This window comes from Culex pipiens, chromosome 3, assembly GCF_016801865.2.
Source record: "Culex pipiens pallens isolate TS chromosome 3, TS_CPP_V2, whole genome shotgun sequence".
NCBI lineage: Eukaryota > Metazoa > Arthropoda > Insecta > Diptera > Culicidae > Culex > Culex pipiens.
The window spans coordinates 14,427,955-14,450,283 of record NC_068939.1 but is presented as its reverse complement, the minus strand read 5'-3'; the positions used below and the strand labels follow the sequence as shown (position 1 = coordinate 14,450,283).

At 40.6% G+C, this 22,329-nt stretch overlaps 2 protein-coding genes across 2 annotated transcripts in view; one reads left to right on the top strand and one right to left on the bottom strand.

Annotated features, from left to right (window-relative positions):
• LOC120430861 (girdin) overlaps positions 1-1,901 on the bottom strand; it is a 4,886-nt gene extending 2,985 nt beyond the window's left edge. Inside the window, 3 exon segments of the mRNA XM_052709785.1 lie at positions 837-969; positions 971-1,003; positions 1,751-1,901. Coding sequence (XP_052565745.1) covers positions 837-969; positions 971-1,003; positions 1,751-1,819 — 235 coding nt within the window. The 5' untranslated portion in view covers positions 1,820-1,901.
• Positions 1-22,010, top strand: part of LOC120429774 (phosphatidylinositol 4-kinase beta) — a 139,318-nt gene extending 117,308 nt beyond the window's left edge. Inside the window, exons 3-12 of the mRNA XM_052709784.1 lie at positions 6,879-6,990; positions 7,048-7,282; positions 7,342-7,455; positions 15,116-17,200; positions 17,262-17,380; positions 18,993-19,130; positions 19,199-19,473; positions 19,538-19,626; positions 19,689-19,853; positions 19,919-22,010. Coding sequence (XP_052565744.1) covers positions 6,879-6,990; positions 7,048-7,282; positions 7,342-7,455; positions 15,116-17,200; positions 17,262-17,380; positions 18,993-19,130; positions 19,199-19,473; positions 19,538-19,626; positions 19,689-19,853; positions 19,919-20,106 — 3,520 coding nt within the window. The 3' untranslated portion in view covers positions 20,107-22,010. The remainder of the gene's footprint in view (positions 1-6,878; positions 6,991-7,047; positions 7,283-7,341; positions 7,456-15,115; positions 17,201-17,261; positions 17,381-18,992; positions 19,131-19,198; positions 19,474-19,537; positions 19,627-19,688; positions 19,854-19,918) is intronic.
• Positions 22,011-22,329: the final 319 nt, after the last annotated feature.

Below are 22,329 nucleotides of genomic sequence, written 5' to 3'. Positions count from 1 at the left end.
CTCATCGAACATGTCCGATTTCGTTTTGTTTACCTTCTTTGGCGCGTAAAATTGCAACCCTCTGATGAAGGACAGTCAGGCATTGGTCGGATGTCGTTCGTACGGAATGATTTATGCAGTGATTAGATGGTCCAACGTTCTGCTACTGTAGGTCATCATGATTTTGGAAGTGGCGCTATCTAGGCGGGTGGTGCACACCCTAGCTCTTTTCAACGTTTTTTGGTTTGAATTTTTACACACGTTTTTCAATGCTGTTTGTGCAATGATATACATCTGTTCTTTGTGATTAGATCTTACGATCTTCTGTTACCAAGCAGTGATTCCGAAAAATGCAGTGAGCTCTAAATCTCTAAGAACCAGCCAAGGTGTAAAATTGTTATTTCGGTAAATAAAATGAATTGAATTGAAAAGTGACAAGTCACCCCCATATACGGTACTTAACATCACGAATCCACCCTTGTTTATCTGCTTGAAGTGACCCCAGTAGCCACACATCTCGCGGACTTGAGCTCTAATTTAGCATCAGCAAATCGGACACTCTCAGCATCCTCCCATCCCAAGTCCGAACCAGTCTGGCTGAAATTAAACACATAAATTACTGGTTCAGAACTTCCTGACTTTTGCTGCGGGGGTTGTGGGACCATTCGCGTGCAACGTAATCGCAGTACCACGCGCGCTAATTACCGCGCTGTAATTCAATTACAAAACAGTTATTTCTTCTCATCACCAACATCGTCTAGTGATGTCGAAGCGCTATGTTGGCAACATAAGCCGATGGTGATGATGGTCACGAAATACGTCGGTCGTTGATTTCTGTGCATTCCACGGTTTGTTACGCTTTCCGCTAAGAATTCCACGGCGTTTGCAGAAGACGACCGATGGCCCTGAAAGCTGGTATTGCACATCAGAGAGATCAATGCCGAAGGTTGATGGGTTATTCGACGTGGGAGCAACTTGTGACAGAGATGATGGTGCCATTGGACTGGGTCAAGTGCGTTTGAAGCTGGAATGCGGCTGTTGGTAATTAACTGAAATTAAGATCTTCTCGATACTGGACAGTTAGAAAGGTTCAAGATCATAGACTAAGCTGAACTTGATATTGTTTAATTGAGGCTCGTTTTGACTAAGAAACGCCTCACTGCTGATACAAAGCTACCGTGTCTCGTTACAAGTACACAACGGATTCATGTCGTAACACGTTACGTAACGCTTCACACCGAGCCCGTGACTGTAGTGTCAACAACGCAACCGGTTTCTAGAACCATAGCCATGCGCGCACACCTCAGGTGGACTGTTCTAAGCTGAGCTTGCAATCGATATTGCTTTTCCCTCTTCGATTAGAACGCCCAAGTAACATGATTCCTTTGGTTATTTTCAATCAAGAACTTCGATGTAACAACTCTGCGAGCTCGGTGCATCGTCGTTCAGAATGAGTAACTTGTTCTTCAACTTAATTACCGATGCACAAGGTACATTGTGCGGTTTCGTTCTGCGGGACTTACGTCGTCGTCCCTGAGATTCTAGATATAAGGTTACACCGAGCCGCATTCGAACCTGTTTGACTCTTCACTTCTTTTCGTTGCGTTTAGTTAGTGGTGAATAATTACCCATCGTCACCGATTGGGACTTTGGCTCGAGTCGAGGGGACCCCTCGTGGACCCTTCTTAAGAGGTTCAGGCGATGCTGCTTCTGCAGCCAAGTTGGTGTGTCGTATTTCACGATAATGCACTCTCCTCGGGTTGCAACTCACGACCATGATGATGATGGTGACGATGACCGAGACGACGTGTTTAGTGACACCTTCTCGCCAAGGGCGCATCACGCATAATCTATATCTCTTCAGCAGAGAGAGTGCACCATCAAATCGGGGGGTTCTGGAAAACGTCAAGAGGCACAAGCTATTTTTATGCACGCACGCACGTTCGTTGAGTTGATTTATACGCCATTCTTTGCCAGCCAAAGTTGGGAAAACGAAATGAATAAAGTCATGTATGCGGGAGAGGGAGGGGAAGCACTGACTTCTTTTGGGTGACTTATGATGTCGCGTGACTGCGGCGGCGGCGATGAGATATGGGTTCGGCGTTGTTGTTGTTCTGGGTGTCTGGGGTGCAGCAAATCTTGCACGTCTGAAGTGTTTCCGGTTACGGGGGAAAAAAGTAATCCCAAATCCAGAATGCAGCTGCATTGAGGAGGTGTACCCCGAAAAATCCTTCGACCGCAAATTGACGGTGGAGAGGATTATACCGTAAAAACATCATCAAATCGGCAGAGGTTCCTTATTCGAATGCGTCTGCCAATTTCTTTGAAATTCCAGTCAAAACCGTCCATTTTTCTAATTTTGCATACCTAATAAAAATAAGGGTTAGCTAGTTTTTGTAAAGTGTACCGTGATTAGGGATTTGGTCTCCTTTCCGTGTATTTTGATATTTATTTATTTTTTGTTAAAAATCCGAAATAAAACATACACTGAAAAAAAAGTGTAAATTTACTCGACACGGAAATTATGAATCACATTTAAGCTCGGTTGATGTAAACTTAAGATTCGATGTTATCGTCTGTATTTTCCGTGATGTTATATTTGTAAGTTCAGCCTTATTTCATACTTGAATTGTTTCAACAAAAAATATATTCTTTCAAAACAAATTCTCAGTTTTTTGTGAGTTTTTTTTTTTCATTCCTTCAAACATGAATAATTCCTTTAAAAGTTTTGAAGAGAAAAAGTCGTAACTGTTACGTTACTGCTAGTTTCTTCATTTAAATATATTTTTTTCTTGTTTCAGTATTTTTTTGCTAATTGCAAATTCTTTCAAATATTAAAAATTATTAACAACACATTTAAGATATGTTGTCCGTTTTCGACCTTTTGTCCATTCGACCTTTAAAATGTTGTGCACCTTTGACCTTTTATGTCTTTAGACTTTATGTCTTTTGTCATACATTCGTTTTTGTCCAATGTTTGAAACATATTCTTGAGACTATGATTGTCATGTTTCCTCTGTTTTTAACTTTGCCGAAATTGATTTGATCAAATCTGTAATTTCTGCGATTTTTGCAATTCTGTTGTGAAACTACACAGTAATAAATTGTGTAAATTTGGAAGGTGTAATTTTGAAAGGTTGAATATTACCTTTTTTATTATGCAATTTTACTTCAATTTAGACTGGAAAAGTGACATTACTCCAGAAAAGCGGTAAAATTACACATTTTCAGAGGTAAAATTACACATTTTTTTGGACATAAAAGATGTACCCCTTCCCAGATGTAATATTACCATGATTTTTTTTATCTGTGTGATCTACTTTTTTGTACCAAAAAAAGAGAATCGAAACTTAACACTTTTCGAAATAAATGCTGAAAAGTTCAACTTTTCTGCACTGAAATGGATGCTGAAAAGTTGAACTCGTTGCAAAACTTGATTTTTTCAGCACTCGTCGAATTTATCAATAAATGCTGAAAAGTTGAACTTTTCTGCACTGAAATGGATGCTGCAAAGATGAACTTTGCAGCACTTGTTTTGAAAAGTAATACTTTTTTTATTTAAGCGGTAAATTGACAAAGTACCGTAAACCAGGGTGACTTTGATAGGTTTTCAATTTGTTTTTGGAATATTTTCCAACAGGAAAGGTTTTTCTCAAGATTATTATTTCTTAACCTTCGGGAAGTCGCGTGTTTTCGCCTTTCTTACAAGTGCCCTTACAAACTGTGTACAAAGTACACGTACGCGACCTCCGGTGGGTTAAACATGTACTGGGTTACGCCACACCAAGTACATGCACTATTTCGGAAAAAAAGTTTTTTCAATAGTGTTTAGAAAAATAGTTACGTTAAAAATTCTTAGTTTAAATTCCGGGGTGACTTTGATAGTCATAGTTTTTCCTATTTAAATCATATTTAAGATGTTCAAACTTAATTGGACGTTAAATGTACCATCACTAAAATAGCTGATATAGTTTAAAGAAAAAAAAAATCCATGTTTATATTTACACCCAAAGGAAAAATATATCTCAAAATCTGCAACAGTGGATTTGCTGCAGAAAATGTCATATTTTATAACATTTTTTGCAGCAAGCCCCTAGATCATTTTTGCCCGCGTGTAAACATTTCAGCGATCTGCAGTTCTCACCAACACATATAACGCTGGCCCGTCCCGAGCAATACTCCAAAAAGAAGCATATGTTGGTGCTCTTTCACTCACTTTTCATCAAGCGTCCATGGCGCGGTGGTAGCGTGTCGGATTAATAACCAAGAAGTTGGTGGTTCAATCCTCGTTCTGTTAAGGGTTTTTTTTGTGAAATACAACCAAAAAGCCGTCTGTAATGTCGATAATTGTCGGTAACGGGCAAAAATGTCATACCCCTATATCGCAAAAAATGCATGAGGACAGTTTTCATGCAGATTCTGATATACTTTCATGCCGCCATGCACCACAATCATGCGACCGCCGTTTGGGTGTAGTTAACTAAGTTTATAAGCTTTTTAACAAAATACATATAAATTTAAGGTAAAATTGCTAAAAAGTCAGAATTTTGTCAGAAATTTGTTAAAACTGGTTTTGTTTATAAAACTATCGATATTTATTATTTACAAACTTATTTAACCTTCTCCTAGTGGAAAATTGTCCGAAGAATCCGAAAATGCATTCCGTTTTCGATTCAAAATCATGTTCATTGAGAAAATCATGACACTTTGAGAAGTTTAAAATAATGACTTTCATCAACATTTTCTTAACTATTGCTAACTAACTTTTTAAACTTTTCAAAATTTCATGAAAAGTTCTTTTTGAGGTACTTTGAACACTTCTCTACAACGGTCAGTATGATTCTAAACCATTCCGTACGTATTTTAATTGTACTCTTCATTTTGCGGAAAAATCGCTCACCTATCAAAGTCACCCCGGCTATCAAAGTCACCCCGTTTTACGGTACAAGAACATTATCCCTCTGCAACCGAACCCCGCCTCTAGACGGGCTTCGATTTAAAAAATCGGCAAAAATCCATTTTCAACCAATTTTTGATCTTTAAAAAGCATTGGAAAGAAGAACTCTTAAAATTTTAGAAAATTTAAGGGTTGGTAGTTTTACGTGTTTTATGTGACTTTGCCAATGTTTTTAAAAGTGTCATTTTTTTAGGGCTCAAGTTTGGCTATGTTTTTTACTAACATTTCCTATTTTTTAAGTAAAAAGAAGTATGCAGTAATTTTTGTAGTGTCCCAGACTATGCCTCTACTTATTTTTTTTACAATTTAAATGATAATGGTACCATTTTATAGCAGAAAATGTGAAAAACAAGCAAAAAATTTAAAAAGTGACTGTAAAAACATGAAAAAATTAGATAGGCAAAATGTAATGATAGGAGGTGGTAGAATAGGCCAAATACTACCAAAAACAAACATAAACTAAACAAGATAAATGCAAATTAAAATAATAAAAATGAAACAAGAAAAACATAAAACAAGAGAAGTTAAGATTTTCGTAGAACAAAAGTTGCTCAAAATGACCTCCTGAACAAGGTAAAAAACATTTCGAAAAAAAAATTTGGGCAGTAGTGAGTTAAGCCGTGTTTGTTGTTGTTTAAATTGCGTGATACAGTTTTTGTTTAATCATTAAAATGTAACTCCCTTCAATCAATTCCTAAGCAACCTGGGCTGGATAATCATCATTCATACATGACGAAATCCAGTCTGCAACCCGCTAAGATCACCATCTCCATGCAAATGCGAATGCGAAAAGGTTTACAGTCCAGACTCGATTATCCGAAGCCTCGATTATCCGAAGTTTCGATTATCCGAAGTTCGATTATCCGAAGGTTTGTATGGGACTTTGGATAATCAAATCACGAACAACGGATTTAAAAATTCTAAAGTTTAAAGTAGTTTAAGGGTCATACTGAAGCTCAACATTCAAAAATAAGCCAACGAAAAAAAAAAATCGTGTTTCGATTATCCGAAGTTTTTATTATCCGAAGTGAAATTTTGCCAAGGCCTTCGGATAATCGAGTCTGAACTGTATTCATGTGTTTTTTTTATTCAGAACGTCATCACCGTAATGCAACAAGATTTCATTTAAAATGAATCTTACAAAATACATTAAATCTTTTTTATGAAAATGAGTTCAAAATAGAAGAAGAAAATCACCTACCAATAGAATATTAAATATTAAAAGCTATTTTATTTAACCTCCTGGCCAAGTTCAACTACCACCCAAGATTGACATTTGCTCTACAATTTTAAAAGTGAAAAAGTTAACCGATACATACTAGCCACTTTCAACAAACTCCATTGTAAACATCCCTCGCAAAATAGCGCACCAATAGGGCACCATTAATTTCCTGACATTCTCTGTGTTTACCTAACTTCCACTATGTAGACTAGATTCTTGTACTCTGGTAGTTGCCCCGGCTTCGTGGGAACCACCATCTTTCTTGCAACATTTCCTCCACCCTCCCCCTTGTGGGGTGTGATCGCGACGCTCCGTTATTTACGCGCCGACATCGCATAAAGTCTGGTTTATTTCTGCACACCATTCTGAAATATTAGCAGCCTGAGCATCATCCGGTCTGGTCGTTGGTTTTGCTATAGAATACAATGTTGTACATTATTGACAGGATTTCCCAAGGAGAAGAGGGCGTTCAATTTTTAGGTAAACATTTACACTCTAGCAAAAACGGAAATTATCCCACTAGCTTAAACGTATCGATTTACGAGATTTACTGCCTCAGGGTGGTTTATTGCGCTCGGTGCAGTTTAATTCAAGTGAAAACAAAATAAACCGATGCAATAATCCGCGACACCGTGAAGGTCGCACCGCCATTAAAATTAATCTTCAATCTGCCAGAAACCGAGACTAAGCCGAACTTTTGCTGTCTGTTTTCTTCCACAGATCAATGGGAATCCTATTACCTCCAGTGTCACAGGTGACCAACACTCGAATCAACATGACCCAGCACCATCGCAACCGAAGTTTAGACAGTGCCCTCCAGCGGATACCGGAGGTAAGGACCTTCCAGAACGTCCCCGAACAACCAGATTCTAAACGCTTTGTTCCGCAGGTCGAAGTGTCCTCGCCAAGTGCCGAATCGGAAAACACCCTGTGCACCAACTCGATCCTCGGCGCGACCATGTGCACCAAGATCATCCAGTCGTCGTCGACGAACCCGACCAACACGCCGACGGCCGTGCAGACGCGGGGAGGTCACGGCGCGGACAGCGGTAGCAGTAGTGGAACGAGCAGCAATCGGAGCAGCGGGGCCGGACTGGACGGGAGCGGGCCTGGAGCTGCGCTAGGTTAGTGACGGAGCTTCGCGAAGGAAATGGTTGGACTAAATATTTTGTTTTATTTGTAGTACCTGGCACGAGGACGGTGGACAAGGCCGAGGGCGGAGGAGGAGCGTTGAGTCGGAAGGAAAGTGACGCCAAAAAGCGGGAAGATCTGACCAGCCTGGGGTCGGACGATTCCGGTAAGTGTTTAATGTGGGCTTGATGATGTGATTTGGGTAAGAAAATGTTGGAACTGAGTTTGAATCACACTTTATTGATGTGTAATTTATTCTACTTCTGAAGATGTGAGAACTAAAATTGCCGTCACGAAGGCAACCAAAAGTACGATCCCAATACCGAAGGTGACATATTTTTCCAGGAAATTATTCTGAATTCCGTAATAGTTGGCAGTCAAACATTCGTCGTACTTTTGTGTGATTTGCTCAAACAATCTGCAGTCGCATACTTCAGGCTTCCCAGTCGAAGCATTTGGCAATGTAAACTGACCCTCAGCGATCAACCTGCCAGTGGAGTCCAAGTTCGCCACCGTCAATCCATCGGCGTTGTCCGTGATTCTGATCCGTTCCCGTCGGAAGAAGGGACGTTTCCGCGGGTCAATATCAGGGTAGGGCCGTAGACATCCGCCCTCCAGGAGGAATGCTTTTGAGAAGAACGTGCTTCCATTACAGATGAAGTTCAACGAAAACGATTCCGCCTTCTTCACGGTCAACGTAAGCGAAGCGGTCAGTATAAGGCAACGCTTGTCTCGAACACTAGCGGCCACGTCCAGAAACGCTCCCATGGACTCAGTTTGAGCCGGATAGTCCTGGGTAGGAAACATTCCAAACTTTTCAAACTGCCGAACGGAACAGTTTGAGCTGGCGGATCGGTTCGATGGTCTGGGGATAGAACTTTCGGATAGCTCACAAACGGTTGGGATTTGGGTTGTTCCAACCAGGAGCACCAATATTGGCCACAGCAGAAGTATGACAACACTTGTGGACGGCTTCATTGCTGCTCTAACATTGTGTGAACCATCGAAGGACATTTGAGTGAAGTCAGCATTGTTTGAAGAGAAATTAGTGTTGTGACATCCCGTTATTGACGGATCAGCTGAGGTTGCTTAATGAACCAACAGGTCGGTTATCCACTGTGTCACAACAACACCCTTTCTTTATTAGTCAATATCAGATCGTTAGTCAAATACTTTTCAGTGTTGCGACCTCGGCTACCAATCAATTCTAGGGGAAATATGCCCGTTTTAAGCCTAATTAGCGGTCGTGTTTGAATGATGCTGGATAATCTGGATTGTTCCTTGAAATTCACTAAAACCAAGTACACCAACGAGTACAGCAACTTTTTGTGATCATTTCTGTTTATTTTCACTTTTATTAAAAGTTATGCTATTCCTTTTACAAGCACTTAAAAAAAATATTTCAAAAATGCATTCTAATCAGTCGAGTGCATTGGGCCACGCCCATTTTTCTATTTTCAGCTTAGTTCTTTTTTTCTTCCAGCGCTCTTTTGGGTCTGCTTAGTGCTGCCAAAATTGATGAAATTTTAAGCGAACACTCATGAAAAAGTAGCATTTATAGAGAAAATTTCCTGGCATCACTGGCTTACTCCAACAGGCGCTGCACCAGCATGTTGGTGGTGTTGGTGGCCACCCTTTGTTCTTTATTTGCCTTCGCTTCTCGCTCGGTTTTCTTCAGCCTTCGATTGGAATGGGTATTCAAAATTCAAACGTCAGAAGACTTAGCGCGTTTGTTTTTTTGATGGTGCTTGCTAATTATTTACATTTTTCGGGATTATTTTTCAAGTGAGTGACTGACTAATGTGCAAAAGAACATGTTGCCGGTAGTTGGAAGCAATTTTATATGTTAAGCGCTTTGAAATCGTTAGCGCAAGTGAAAAGATATTGATGGCGACTTTCGTTAAGCAGTCAACCTCTGATCTTGCGTGTGGATGTGTGTGCCACCAAAATGATGAGAAATGGTCTCACAAAATAGAAATTATGATCAAAAGTGCATTAAATTTGATCTTTTTGGCCAGTAAATGGCATAAATTTGCGTGCTTACTCGAGGCGGTGTCGTTGCTGGTAAGTTTATAGCCTAAATAGTATTTTTGGAGCTTTAATCGAGCATCAAACTCTCCATATGACGAAGATAGGTGTTTGATTAGAAAGGATATATTTTCCCTACTCTATCTCAATCCCAACAACACATCTTCTTCACAAACTTTTTTTCTTTAATATAAAGCTAATCCAAAGAGACTTCTAATTAATTACTTTTAACAAGGGACACTTTTTTGAAATCTGAACCGACTGTCGCATCCAGATAGGGCAGGGGGTCAGAATGGCCCGCCTAAGTAAAATGCACCAAAAACCATACAGAGACATACAAATTTATGAATTCATCGTAGTAGCCTTATGCTTTGGGATGCAATGTGCCACCTAAGAAAACAAGCCATTTCGTCTAAAACAATGTTGAAGGTTGATAAGAAATGACTTTAAGGGACCTTTCCAAGATAGTTTCCATAAAGTTTGATCACTTTTATAAAAATAGTCACCAAACAAAACAAACATTTTTTGAAAACAGTGTAGGTATGTTGAAATAAGACACTATTTTCACAAATAAGCATCAAAACAATTAAAAAATCATCTAATGTTGCAAGTTTTCATGAGGCAGTGTTGTTTCTTGGAATCATTCTTGTTTATATAATACAACTACAACACCCATTGCTGTAATTACTTTCCGTATTATAGGGAAACAGTATCGTTTCCTGTTTACACACAATAAACTAAACATCTATTTCCTAATCATCTACCATGTTCATAGAATAAAGACTAATTCCTGGTCACTAGTAATAAAACAATGAAGCCAACCACAAGTGGGATTCAGTTTCAGCTGCTTTTTTGCCTACTGGTCGCCCAACTTTTCCCTGTGGCTGAATTTGCTGAATCCCTGTGCGTACTAACAGACTGTTCGATCCCGAGATCAGAGCCGTTCGATCAAAATTGCACCCTCCAACACATGCTGAAAGGGGAATTGGCTCCATCGGAGGAACAAACGTCCGACGGTAACTCCCGTGGAATTATTCTGGACCTGTCCAGCAGTGCGGCCGACTCGACATGCGTCAAATTCTACATCGGAACCGTCAACACGAAGGGCACCTCAGAGATTAAGCTAACCGCGACGTTGATGTGCAAAAGTATTACCATGTTTTACTCGACCTACTTTAAGCTGGTTTACGACAACAGAACGGGTCATATACAGTGCATACGCCCTTACTACGAGCGAACGGACAGTTGCACCAGCTTTCCGGAGAATCGGCTACGACTTATGGCGAACGATTCGGGCTTGGTGGTGGAAAATGTTGACCCCGATGGAGAGCTCATTGGACGATCTAGCTTTTTGACGCAGAACGAATCGGAGAATTGGGTCCCACGATGCAATTGCCGAGCGTTTGAAAGCATACTTCAGCGATATGATGAGTGTGTTTGGAAGCTTCATACTAAACGGGATCCACTTGTGGTAGCACAGCTGAACATGGCATACGGAGTCGCAGCCATTTTCGTTACAATCTTTGTGATAACAGTTGTGACTTATAAATTTTGCTGGTGAACAGTTGTGTAACATTATGTTATATGTGGTATAAAGAAACCTCGAAGTTTCTATCGAAATATAATTTGTTTGCGGTACGTGAAAACTAGTCTCGCAACAACTAGATTTCTACAATTAGAATGAATTCGATGGCGCATTCTACACGTGCAAGTCTCCTTCTTGCCCAGCTGCCCCTAATTCTGCTGCAGCTCAAAATCCTCGCTGCAACGTCCTTCGAACCAGCCTGCGTCCTGGCGGACTGTTCGATGCCTAGTTCCGACCCAAATCTGGCCAACTGCCCCGTTGAACTTTTGGAAAGATCGCGCCTGTTTCGCCACCAAAAGCAATCACCCCAATCGCACTCCCAGGGATCGATACTGAGCGTGTCCAACAGTGTGGCGAATCCGGACTGCCTGCAGCTATCAACCGTGATCTCGGAGAACCAAACGAAGCTGTCGGTAATCGTCGAGTGCGCAGGCAACGAGGATGGTAGCAGTAGCTCTTTTACCTTCATCTTTGAGCTGATTTGGAGTTCTCTGCGAGAGTAAATCAAGTGCTTGTTGCCTCATCGCAACAACACCAACGCTTGCACACAGAATCGTATTGCACTGTCGGTGTTTGATAGCGGTATCAAGGTGGAGGATTTCAACCAGACGGGGGAAAGAGTTGGCCGGCAGAATTTCGTTGAAAAGAAAAAAATCGAGGAAGTGAAACGAGAGTGTAATTGTGAGGCATTTGAGAAAACCAAACGGTTTTACGAGTGCGATTACAAGAATTCCCAGGGGGACAGGGAGTTTGTTGCATACGGTATTGCTGGTACTTTCATCATGATCGTTGTTTTGATTATTGTGTTTTATAAGACGTTAATTTAAAATTTGAGATTTTCAAAGGAGCAATTAAAATTAAAATAAAAACTACTATCAGAATCTTCAGTAATTCTCTAAAAAATCGCAATTTGCTTCAAGAATTTTATTTTGTTTTTTTTTTATTTGGATAAAACTTTCGATCCCTATGTAATTTAGCATTATTCGGATAAAACTTTGTCGATGAATTCCCTATGTAATTTAGCATAATAAATTTTAACATACAAGGCTCCTTACAATATTGCGGAATGGTCATACAAATTGGCATGTAAATATTCGAAAATCTGTTTTTTGAGAAAGTAATTTCTGATCAATTTGTTGTCTTCGGCAAAGTGGTAAGTTAGGATTTGGAGTTTTCAGAAAAACACGTAAAAAGTACAAATTTACTTGCTTGACATTTTATTACTAAAAGTTGTTTTCCCAAAATACGTATGCTTTACAACTTAGGATGGTGCAAAATATGGTACCCGAGATATACACTTTTGAATAATGATAATCGCAAATATTGTCGTTTTTCAGGAACCGGTTTTAGATGCAAAATTGGTGCAAATCGAAAATGACTTAATCCTCTAAAATCGAAACCCGTCTAAAGGCGGGGTTAGGTTTTAGAGGATTAAGTCATTTTCGATTTGCACCAATTTTGCATCTAAAACCGATTCCTGAAAAACGACAATATTTGCGATTAATAAAATCGCCGTAAATCAATTTTTAACCTTTAAAAAGTACTGGAAAGAAGAACTCTTAAAATTTTAGAAAATTTCTTAAGTTTTACTTATTTGATGTACTTTGTCAATGTTTTTAAAAAAGTATTTTTTGGGGTCAACTTTGGCTGTATTTTTTACTAACATTTCCTATATTTTAAGCAAAGAAAGTATGTAGTAATTTTTGTAGTGTCCCAGACTATGCCTCTACGCATTTTTTTACAATTTAAATCATAATGGTGCCATTCAATAGTAAAATATGTGAAAAAAGCAAAACATTATTGAAAAAGTGACTGTAAAATATGAAAAAAAAATAAAAAGGCAAAATGTAATGATAGGAGGTGGTAGAATAGGCCAAATACTATCAAAAACAAACATAAACTAAAAAACTAGAAAAAAATAAAACAAAAGAAGAACAATTTTCGTAGAACAAAAGTTGCTCAAAATGACCTCCTGAACACGGGAAAAATAAAAAAAATCGAAAAAAATTTGGGCGGTAGAGGGTTAACACATTTTTTCATAAAAAGCATTGTTATCAAGTTACAGGAAATTTTTGGCTAAAATTTTCGGAAAGTGTTAAATTATTTCAATAAAAAAAATTAATCAGGTTTTTTTTAAATTGTTGACCAGACAACTTTAAGTTTTTAAAAGTATAAAGTGTTTTTTTTTTCTCAGTGTCGTTTAATCGTCCCTCATTTTTCAACTGATGATATCTTGGCACCTGTTGGTAAGATTTTCTATTTCAGTAATTTAGACTGAAATTTTCTGCTTTAAAAAAAAAAATGTTTTCAAAATTTTCATATCAAGCCTTAATGTCAAAATGTCAAAAAACATGTTAGCCCTTTTTAAATGTTAGATTTGATATGAAAATTTTGACAGCATTTTGATTGAATAGAGAAGAATATTTCGCAGTATAAAAATAGTGACTTAAAATTCTCATAACAAAAATACGTTGCACTTTATTTTAAAAAAAAAAGTACACGCAGAAAAATGTTTTGTAGAATCAGCCTGTACGAGGTTTGAATCAACAAATTTTTTGTTGAATATAATCAACGAAAAAAATGCGTTGAAACAAACCTTGATTTTCTCAATTCCACAAAAGTCTTTTGTTGTTTTGAAAAAGCTGCTTTGACGTTTATCGTTGATTCAACAAAAATCTTGATTTTCAAATCAACAAAACGTTTTGTTGATTCAAATATGCCTTATTTTTCTGCGTGTGTAAAGTGGTCCAAACACAATTTTTTTTTTTTTTTTTTTGATGAAAGCAAAAATAAAAATAAAAAATATGGTGTCTTCGGGAAAGTTCTTAGTTCTAAGAATTGGATAGTTATTGCGCCTTCCACAGGTAAAAAACTAAAACAGTTGATTTTCTCCATACATTTTGACGATTTTTCCCACATACAAACTGCAATCGATTAGAGGGTGGGGTTCCCGTGGTCAGACTGAGCTAAAATTTAGAATTTAGCCTAGTGAAGGTTCAATCTTTCAGATTTCAGGGGGTAGCCCCGAGTAAGCCCGAATTTGAACCACCCTTGTAAAGCCATTGTCAGTTGCAAATAAAAATTGGCATCTTACGAAAAACCGAGATTTGATTTATTCGTTGGGAGCACCATGCTAAGAAGGTTTGGTACCCCGGGACCCTCTGGGATGGGACACTGTATTTCCACAAATGCCCTGGACACTATTTGCCGTGGTTATAGCGCCACAACTCGCTCTCTGTAACAGTATTCCATTCCTGTTACCGTTGTCAGAGTAATTGGCTTCCCTGATTCGGGTGCAATTGCGTCGGATAATCATCGTAGGTGTCGCTTGGGAAATTAATCAAATTACCAACCGTCGGTGATTATACATTTCGAAATGTTGTGCCTTTCCTCATAGGCCAAAAACGAACTTCTCATCTATCATTTGCGCTAAATCATCCTACCCAACATGACCACCTTCTGGAAGACCCGAATCCTGCTGCTGCTCGTGCTCCGCTGGACCTCCTCCGTCAGCGCTTCAACCAACTGTACCAGCTTCAAGCTCACCGAAGCGTCCACTCGCTACCTGCTGCAACCGATGAAACCCCTGCCGGTCATCCCGGGCCAGCCGATGCATCTGTTCAGCTTGTTCCAGCACCATCACCAGGACCAGTGCGCCCCGTTCCAGCTAGCGCTCAGCGACAGCACGTTCGACCTGGCCGCCCACTGCTCGGGCCGGGTTCTGTTCCGGATCGTGTACGACCGGAAGGCGAACGCGGTCCTCTGCACCGGGTACGGTCCCAGGAGTGCTGGCGACTCGCAGGACTGTGGCTTTCAGAACAGTGCCCAGCTGACGACGATCGACCGGGACTGGCTGTTTCTGGAGGACTTGTCGATGGATGTGCCGCGCGGGTCGTGGGTTCTGTTCCGGATGGGGGAGGTTGATGGGGAGGGGGAGGAATTAGGGAAGGGTTGTGACTGTGAGAAGATACTTGCGTTGGTCGATGGGATTGGGGCTTGCGAGAACGATTTGGATCATCTGGTGCAGGCAAAGACGCTGTTTCTTCAGCGGCTGCTTGCGGGGACCATTGGGTTCGGGGTTGTTCTGGGGATCAGTGTGTTTGCGCTGAGGGGAGTCTATGCGATCTAATTGTGGAATAAATGCTTGATGAGTTCCAACGTTTTGTTTTTTGTATTGCTTTGTCCACTTCTAACAACTCCCCTCTAATAACAGGTATCATTTGCGGTTCGGAACCCGACCACAACTCGCTGAACCGGATCCGTCGCTCGCGGGAAAGCCTCGACTCGGGCGAAATTGACCCCTCCGAAGAGGAGTGCATCGAGATCCTCGAGACGACCTCGATGGACGAGGAATACCGCATGCTTCAGGCGGACCTGTGCTTCTACCCGTTGACGCTGGCTCCGACGACGACGGCAGACTGCAAGGACAAGGCCAGCTCCTCTGCCAGCTCGGTGACTCCGCCAATCGTTAGCGACAAGGTTCGCTATCGCGAGCATAACATGAACAAGGCCGCCATCATGCTGGAGAAGATTTGCGTGCCGATCGAGTACGAGGATGACCCCGAGGAGGAACCGCAGCCAACGGCGGCTGCCGTTGAAGAAGACGAAGGAGAGGAGGAGGACGCGACGACGCCCGTTGCGAGTAATTCTGTGCCAAGTACGACGTCGGCGAGTGCGACGACGACGAGCCAAAAGAGTGACCAGAAGAACGAGATAATTTTCCGGAACTTTTTCGGTGCCACCAAGAACGCCATCTTCCGGACGGCGCAGAGCATCATCGATAATCACGAGAAGAAGAGCGCCAAGAATAAGGAGAAGGAGGAGGAGAAGGTCAAGTCTCCGACGGAGATTTCCAAGAAGCGCGAGTTTGGCGTGCTAAGGTCGAGGATGAAGAGTAAAGAGGCTGCGGCGGTGCCAGCGTCGAGTTCGGCGAGTACGCCACCGGAAGTGGTGGTGCCGGCGGTGGTGCCATCTCCGGAACCGGAACATAAAAGTCTTTCAAAATCATCGTCCACGAGTTCGCTGAAGGTTCCGGGTGTGGCCGTGCCGGCGAGTGTAAGTCCGAAGGAGATAATCGAACCGCAGATTAAGGCCGAGCGGGGTCAGAGTGGCCTGTTGAGGTTCTTTGAGTCGCCCGTTTTCAACATCCATTTCGCCGTCCATTACCTGTTCTATTCGAAGGAGCCGGGTGTGCTGAGTTTCATCGGGAACAAGATCTTTAGTTTTCCCGACGCCGACGTGGATCTGTACATTCCGCAGATGATCATCATGTATATGCAGATTGAAGAACTGTCCGAGGTGCTGGATCCGTACCTGGTGTATCGGTGTCGGAGATCGGTAGACTTTTCACTGAGGTGCGTGTGGCTGCTGGAGGCCTACAACTTCAACAATGACATGAGCAGTAGTGGGAACTCAATCCGGAAGCACTTGTCTCTGCTGAAGGAACTCTACCCGAAGCGGGAACGACGTCAACACCTGAAGACGTTGGGATCTGCTTTGGATACGGTAAAAAAGACCCACCACCGGTCTCAATCCGATGCCACCGGCCTCATGGGATCGCTGACCGCCAATCCGATGCTGTACCCGACGCCGCCTCGGCCACTCTGCCTCGGAGATCTGAGCAGTGGCCGTGCCTTCGACAACGGGTGCGTCTGCTTCGAGTCCGTCCGCGGAACCGTCAACGATCTGCTCGGCCAGCAGACGGTCTGCTCGTGTGGCGCCCCCAAACTGGTCCCCCAGAAGGAGTTCATGAAGTCCCTCATCGACATCGGCCGGATGTTGTCCGTGCTGCAGACCAAAATGGAGAAGACGTCCCGGCTGCGGATACTCCTCAATCTGATCAACAAGAATCTTCCAGCGCGCGTTTGGCTACCGCTGAACGCCGAAACGCCACACCACGTGGTCCGGATCACGGAGGAAAAGACTGCCGTCCTCAACTCGAAGGACAAAACCCCGTACATCATCTACGTCGAGGTGGTCGAAGTGAACGACATCTACACCTCGCCCGTCATTCCCCGCATGATGCCGACGCTGCGGCACACGAAAAGTGAGGAACATCTGGACAGCGCCGCCGCCGCCGCCCCCGTAACCCAGCAGCCCCAACCGTTGGCCTCGCCGGCCGCAACCAGTGGCTCCAGCTACAGCATCGGCTACGACTACGGCTTCACCGAGGACGACGTGTGGTCCCAGGAGGACGACGAAATCACCGCGCAGTACCTCAACCTGCACCGGAGTCTTGCGTCCGAGCGGGACGCCATCTCGCAGTTCTCCGTCGACTCGTACGACTCGCGGGAACAAGGTAAGCTTGTGATACTTCTTCCGAGTGGTTCGGATGATTAACTTGTTTTTGTCCCTTCCAGGTGCCCCCGCCCTGTTCAACATCGGCGACGTCCGAAACCGACACTGTGCCAACCTGAACGCGGAAAGCACCAAACCGTTCAGCTTCGATCCGGAGGATCCGTCGGCTGCCGTACTGAAGGTTAGTTTGCCAAAGTCCCAACCAAGGTTGTTAACGATAAAATTATTGAGGCTCGAAAACGATAACGAAAATGGTTATCGTTATCGTTATTTCGATAACTCTTTCTTTCTAAAATCGATTTAATTCAACCATCTCATGTAAAATTTTCAATGCTTTCACTAAGAATATATTGTTTGAAAATGTAGTAAATTTCAAAGTATAAATACTCAAAGTTGTTCACAAAATGCCGATTTTTCGGAAGTACTCAAATTTTCTAAATTTGCAATATGGGCATCTAACGAAGCGAGATTTTGAATGCTTTTTCGCCTTATTAATGTTTTTTTGTAATAGTAAAATTTTCACAAAATGCCATATTTTTTTCGAAAGTACTATTTTTTATTGATTTGCAATATTTGATACCCCACGAAGTAAAATTTGGAATGCATTTTGACTTTTTTAGAGTTCTTTTTTATGAAATACCAAAATATTCACAAAATACCGTATTTTTCAAAAATACTCATGTTTTCAAAATTCGCAAAGTAAGCGAAATTTTGAATGCATTTTAACTTTTTTAATTTTAATTTGAGTATTTTCAAAAAAAAATACGTTATTTTGTGAAAATTTTAGTATATTCTATAAAAAAACTCTAATAAAGTAAAATGCTTACAAAAATTCACATCGTTTGATACCCATATTACAAATTTTAAAAATTTTAGTATTTTCGAAAAAAACAGTATTTTGCCAAAATTTTAAGTTTTTTTTTCCAAAAAAAATACATTAATAAAGTGAAATGTATGCAAAAATTTCGCTTCGTTTGATACATTTATTGCAAATTTTGAAAATTTGAGTATTTTCGAAAATAAAGTATTTGCAAAAATTTTGTATTTTCTAAATAACAAAAACTTTAATAAAGTAAAAAGCATACATAATTTCGCTTCGTTTGATACCCATATTACAAATTTCGAAAATTTTGTAATTTTCGAAAAATACGGTATTTTGCGAAAATTTAAAAATATTCAAAAAAAACTGTAATAATTGAAATGCATACAAAATTTCGCTTCGTCTGATACCCATATTGCAAATTTTGAAAATTTGAATATTTTCGAAAAATACGGTATTGAACGAAAATTTTAGTACTCTTAAAAAAACTTTAATTTCGCTTTGATTTTGAAAATTTTAGTATTTCAAAAAAAATTATAATGTGAAAAAGCATACATAATTTCGCTTCGTTTGATACCCATATTGCAAATTTTGAAAATTTGAGTATCTTCGAAAAAATACGGTATTTTGTGAATTATTTTAGTATTTTCCAACTAACTCAAGTAAAGTGAAAAAGCAAACAACAATTTGCTTCATTTGATAACCATATTGCATACTTAGAAAAACTTAGTATTTTCGGAAAAAATACGGAATTTTGTGAAAATTTTTAGTATTTAAAAAAAACTATAAAAAAGTGAAAAAGCATAAAAAATTTCGCATCGTTTGATACCCATATTGCAAATTATAAAAATTTGAGTACTTTCGAAAAAATACGGTATTTTGCGAAAATTTTAGTAATTTTATCGATTAACAACCTTGGACTCCCAACTGTGTGTGTTGCAAGATGGTGACGATCAACTCTTTCTGTTTTCAGGAACCATGGCACGAAAAGGAGAAGCAAATCCGGGAGAGCTCCCCGTACGGACACTTGCAGAGCTGGCGGCTTCTTTCGGCGATCGTCAAGTGCGGCGACGATCTGCGGCAGGAGCTGATGGCGACGCAGCTGTTGGAGGTCAGTTACTTCGATCAATCCCCCCGTTAATGATCATCAACTCATCACCTTTGCTTTCTCTTTCGCAGATGTTCAAGCTGATCTGGCAGGAGGAGGACGTCGATCTGTCGGTGCAGCCGTACAAGATCGTGTGCCTGTCGAACGACTCGGGCCTGATCGAGCCCATCCTGAACACGGTGTCGCTGCACCAGATCAAGAAGAATTCGAACAAGAGCCTGCGCGACTACTTTGTGGACGAGTACGGCGGCGTCGACACGGACGAGTTCAAGCGGGCGCAGCGCAACTTTATGCAGTCGTGCGCGGCGTACTGTCTGATCTCGTACCTGCTGCAGGTTAAGGATCGGTGAGGATCGCGAGGTGTTTTTCTAGAGATGTCTTAAATTAATTGGCAATGTTCTCTTCAACAGTCACAACGGCAACATTCTGCTGCACGCGGATGGCCATCTGATTCACATCGACTTTGGATTCATCCTGAGCATATCTCCCAAGAATTTAGGTAAGATCCCCCGTCCTGAACATCTTGCAGAAGAAGTCTAAAATTCTGATTTTTTTGTGCAGGTTTCGAGCAGTCCCCGTTCAAGCTGACGCCGGAGTTTGTGGACGTGATGGGCGGCCCCTCGTCGGAGCTGTGGCCCGAGTTCAAGCATCTGCTGCTGGAGGGCCTCAAGGCGGCCCGGAAACACATGGACCGCATCATCAACATCGTGGAGATTATGCGAAGCAGTGAGTGTTTTTGCTTGATCAATCTGTTTTCAAACTGTTACTAAATATCTCATTCATCCCTCAAGGTTCCCAGCTGCCGTGTTTCCGGAACGGCTGCTCGGGCACGGTGCGCAACCTGCGCAACCGGTTCCACATGAACCTCACCGAGCAGGAGCTCGAGCGGAAGGTCGAACAGCTGGTGCAGGACTCGCTGAACTCGTTCTCGACGAAGCTGTACGACAGCTACCAGTACTTTACCAACGGCATCCTCTAGCGCAATCACCCGCTGCGGGAGCGTTTCTTCATGAAGATTTAAAAGCGGCGCACGTGAAAGTAAGTACGACGGGGTGAAATTGGCCATTTGATTGGGGAAGCAGACACACACACAATTATAAGGCAAAACAGTACAAACAAAGTTTCTATTAGTGTTTCTTTATGTCGTTTGTAAAAAAAAAGTAAAATTGAAAGGGGAAAAACTCGTCAACGAATAAAAAGAGAAAAAAAGGTACATTTCGTTCGAAAAATTTACTCTTTTTGGGGCGAAAGAGAAAAATGTGCTTGATGTGTAAATGTTGTATAAAAATTCACTCTTTTCTAGATAATAACGTAAAATCACTATCAAAACAAACATAAAACTCATGTAAAAATACGCAACCTTTGAGCATAAGGCGATGGCTTTTCTGTGAAAAGCCACACCTTCTCTTATAAAAAAAAAAAACATTTTTAATCGAGTAGCAAGTAAGTTAATCTCTTTTTTGTATAAGAGTTAGCAAATATTTGGGGGTAAACACGGAAGGGAGAACCGTAAAAAAACGGGAAACTAAAAAGAATGAAAACAATGCAAACAACAATAGGTCGACGTAATAGTTAAATCACATAAAAATACATTTTTTAAATTTTCTCGATTAATAGAAAAAAAAAGTGCACGCTAAAGTCAAACTAATCACAACGCATCAACAAATTCTAGGTTAGAGCCAAGCAATTTTCTTCTAAATTAAAAAAAACTACCAACAAAGTTTAAAATTTGTTCGACCAAAATTCCACACGAACTGACAGAGAGTTTCAATGCATTTCAGTTTAACGGTTAAGTGCACGCTACTAGCGAATCAGCCAAACAAGGGTGGACCAGCTGAGCTTGTTGAGTTTACTCAAGTTATTACCTGTTCCATTTACTGCGCAATTTAATGTTTCGCTTCGATGTACATAAAGAAGAAAAAAATCACGAGATATACGCTATAAACATTTATAAATATTACACCAAACTCCATCGTCATAAAAAGTTCATGTTTTTTGCGAGAAGTCGTCCGCTCCTTGCGAACGAAGAAAAAATAAAAAAAAACGGGGTAAATTGTTATCAGCTTCTGTAAGAAAAGTAAACTTAATCCTGAGAATCAAACATGATACTATTCAATTCTAGTAGCCTATTGGAAATAAAATTTAAAAAATCATTTAATTTTACCTTATTTTTCAACCTATTAAAAAGCTAAATAGTTGTAACCAACTAAATCACCCACATTTATAGCAGCAAACAGTCTTACCCTACCTTAAACTACCTTTAATACCTTTGAATAGAGATCGACAACATACTCGGAGAAAACAAGCAAATAAAAAAAGAAAACTGGGAAAAAAGAGATCAAATACTCGTACTGCGCGAATGCTAAAAGGAGCGAAATAATCTAAACAAAAAAAAAATCAAATTTAACAAAAAAACTATACGTTTTTGCTTTATTTTACAAAACACAACCTAAAATTCGAGTGCACATACCCGCTCGAGAACCCGCAGTGACAACCGAGTCGGTAAAATCGTAGATAGCTTTTTCATATATTAAATTTAAAACAGCAACACACACTCAACAAAAAAAGTGCAACAAGGTTAGACGAAAGCAGATGCGAAAATTAGAAAGAGGTGACCCAGATGCGATTAAATCAGAAAAAAAAACAAAAGTCCTATATTTATTAACTGTAAACACAGAGCGAGAAAGTGCGCGAGAGTAGTTTGTGAACACGCGAACTGCAGTGAAAGTGAAGAGAAAGAAGTGGATAAACAACAACAACAAAAAAAACTGAACAAGTCTTTTGCGCTAACTTTAATATTATCGGTTAGTTTCAGTAATTGATAGCGTTTAATATAACAAGCAAATAAAAATAAAAAAAATATATAAGATAAATAAATACGTACGACGGGTAGTTTTGAATGGGCGGAATAGAGCGAAAGAAAGTCCGTCTGAGCAATTACAAGCGGGTGCTGTGTCCTATCCCTCGCCTTGTCCAGACCAAAATCCATGATAAAGCTGTCAGACCAAAACTGTCAGACCAAGACTGTCAGACCAAAGAGTAAAAAATAAACAATCTTGGATTTTGACATAGGTGCTTACAAATCAGGCGAAGAAAATTTGAAACAAAAATAATTAATTTCATTTTAATAACTGGTTATGGGCTGCAAAATTCTTTTCACGCCAGAAAATGATTCAACAATTCGGCGTCCTGTACACAAACG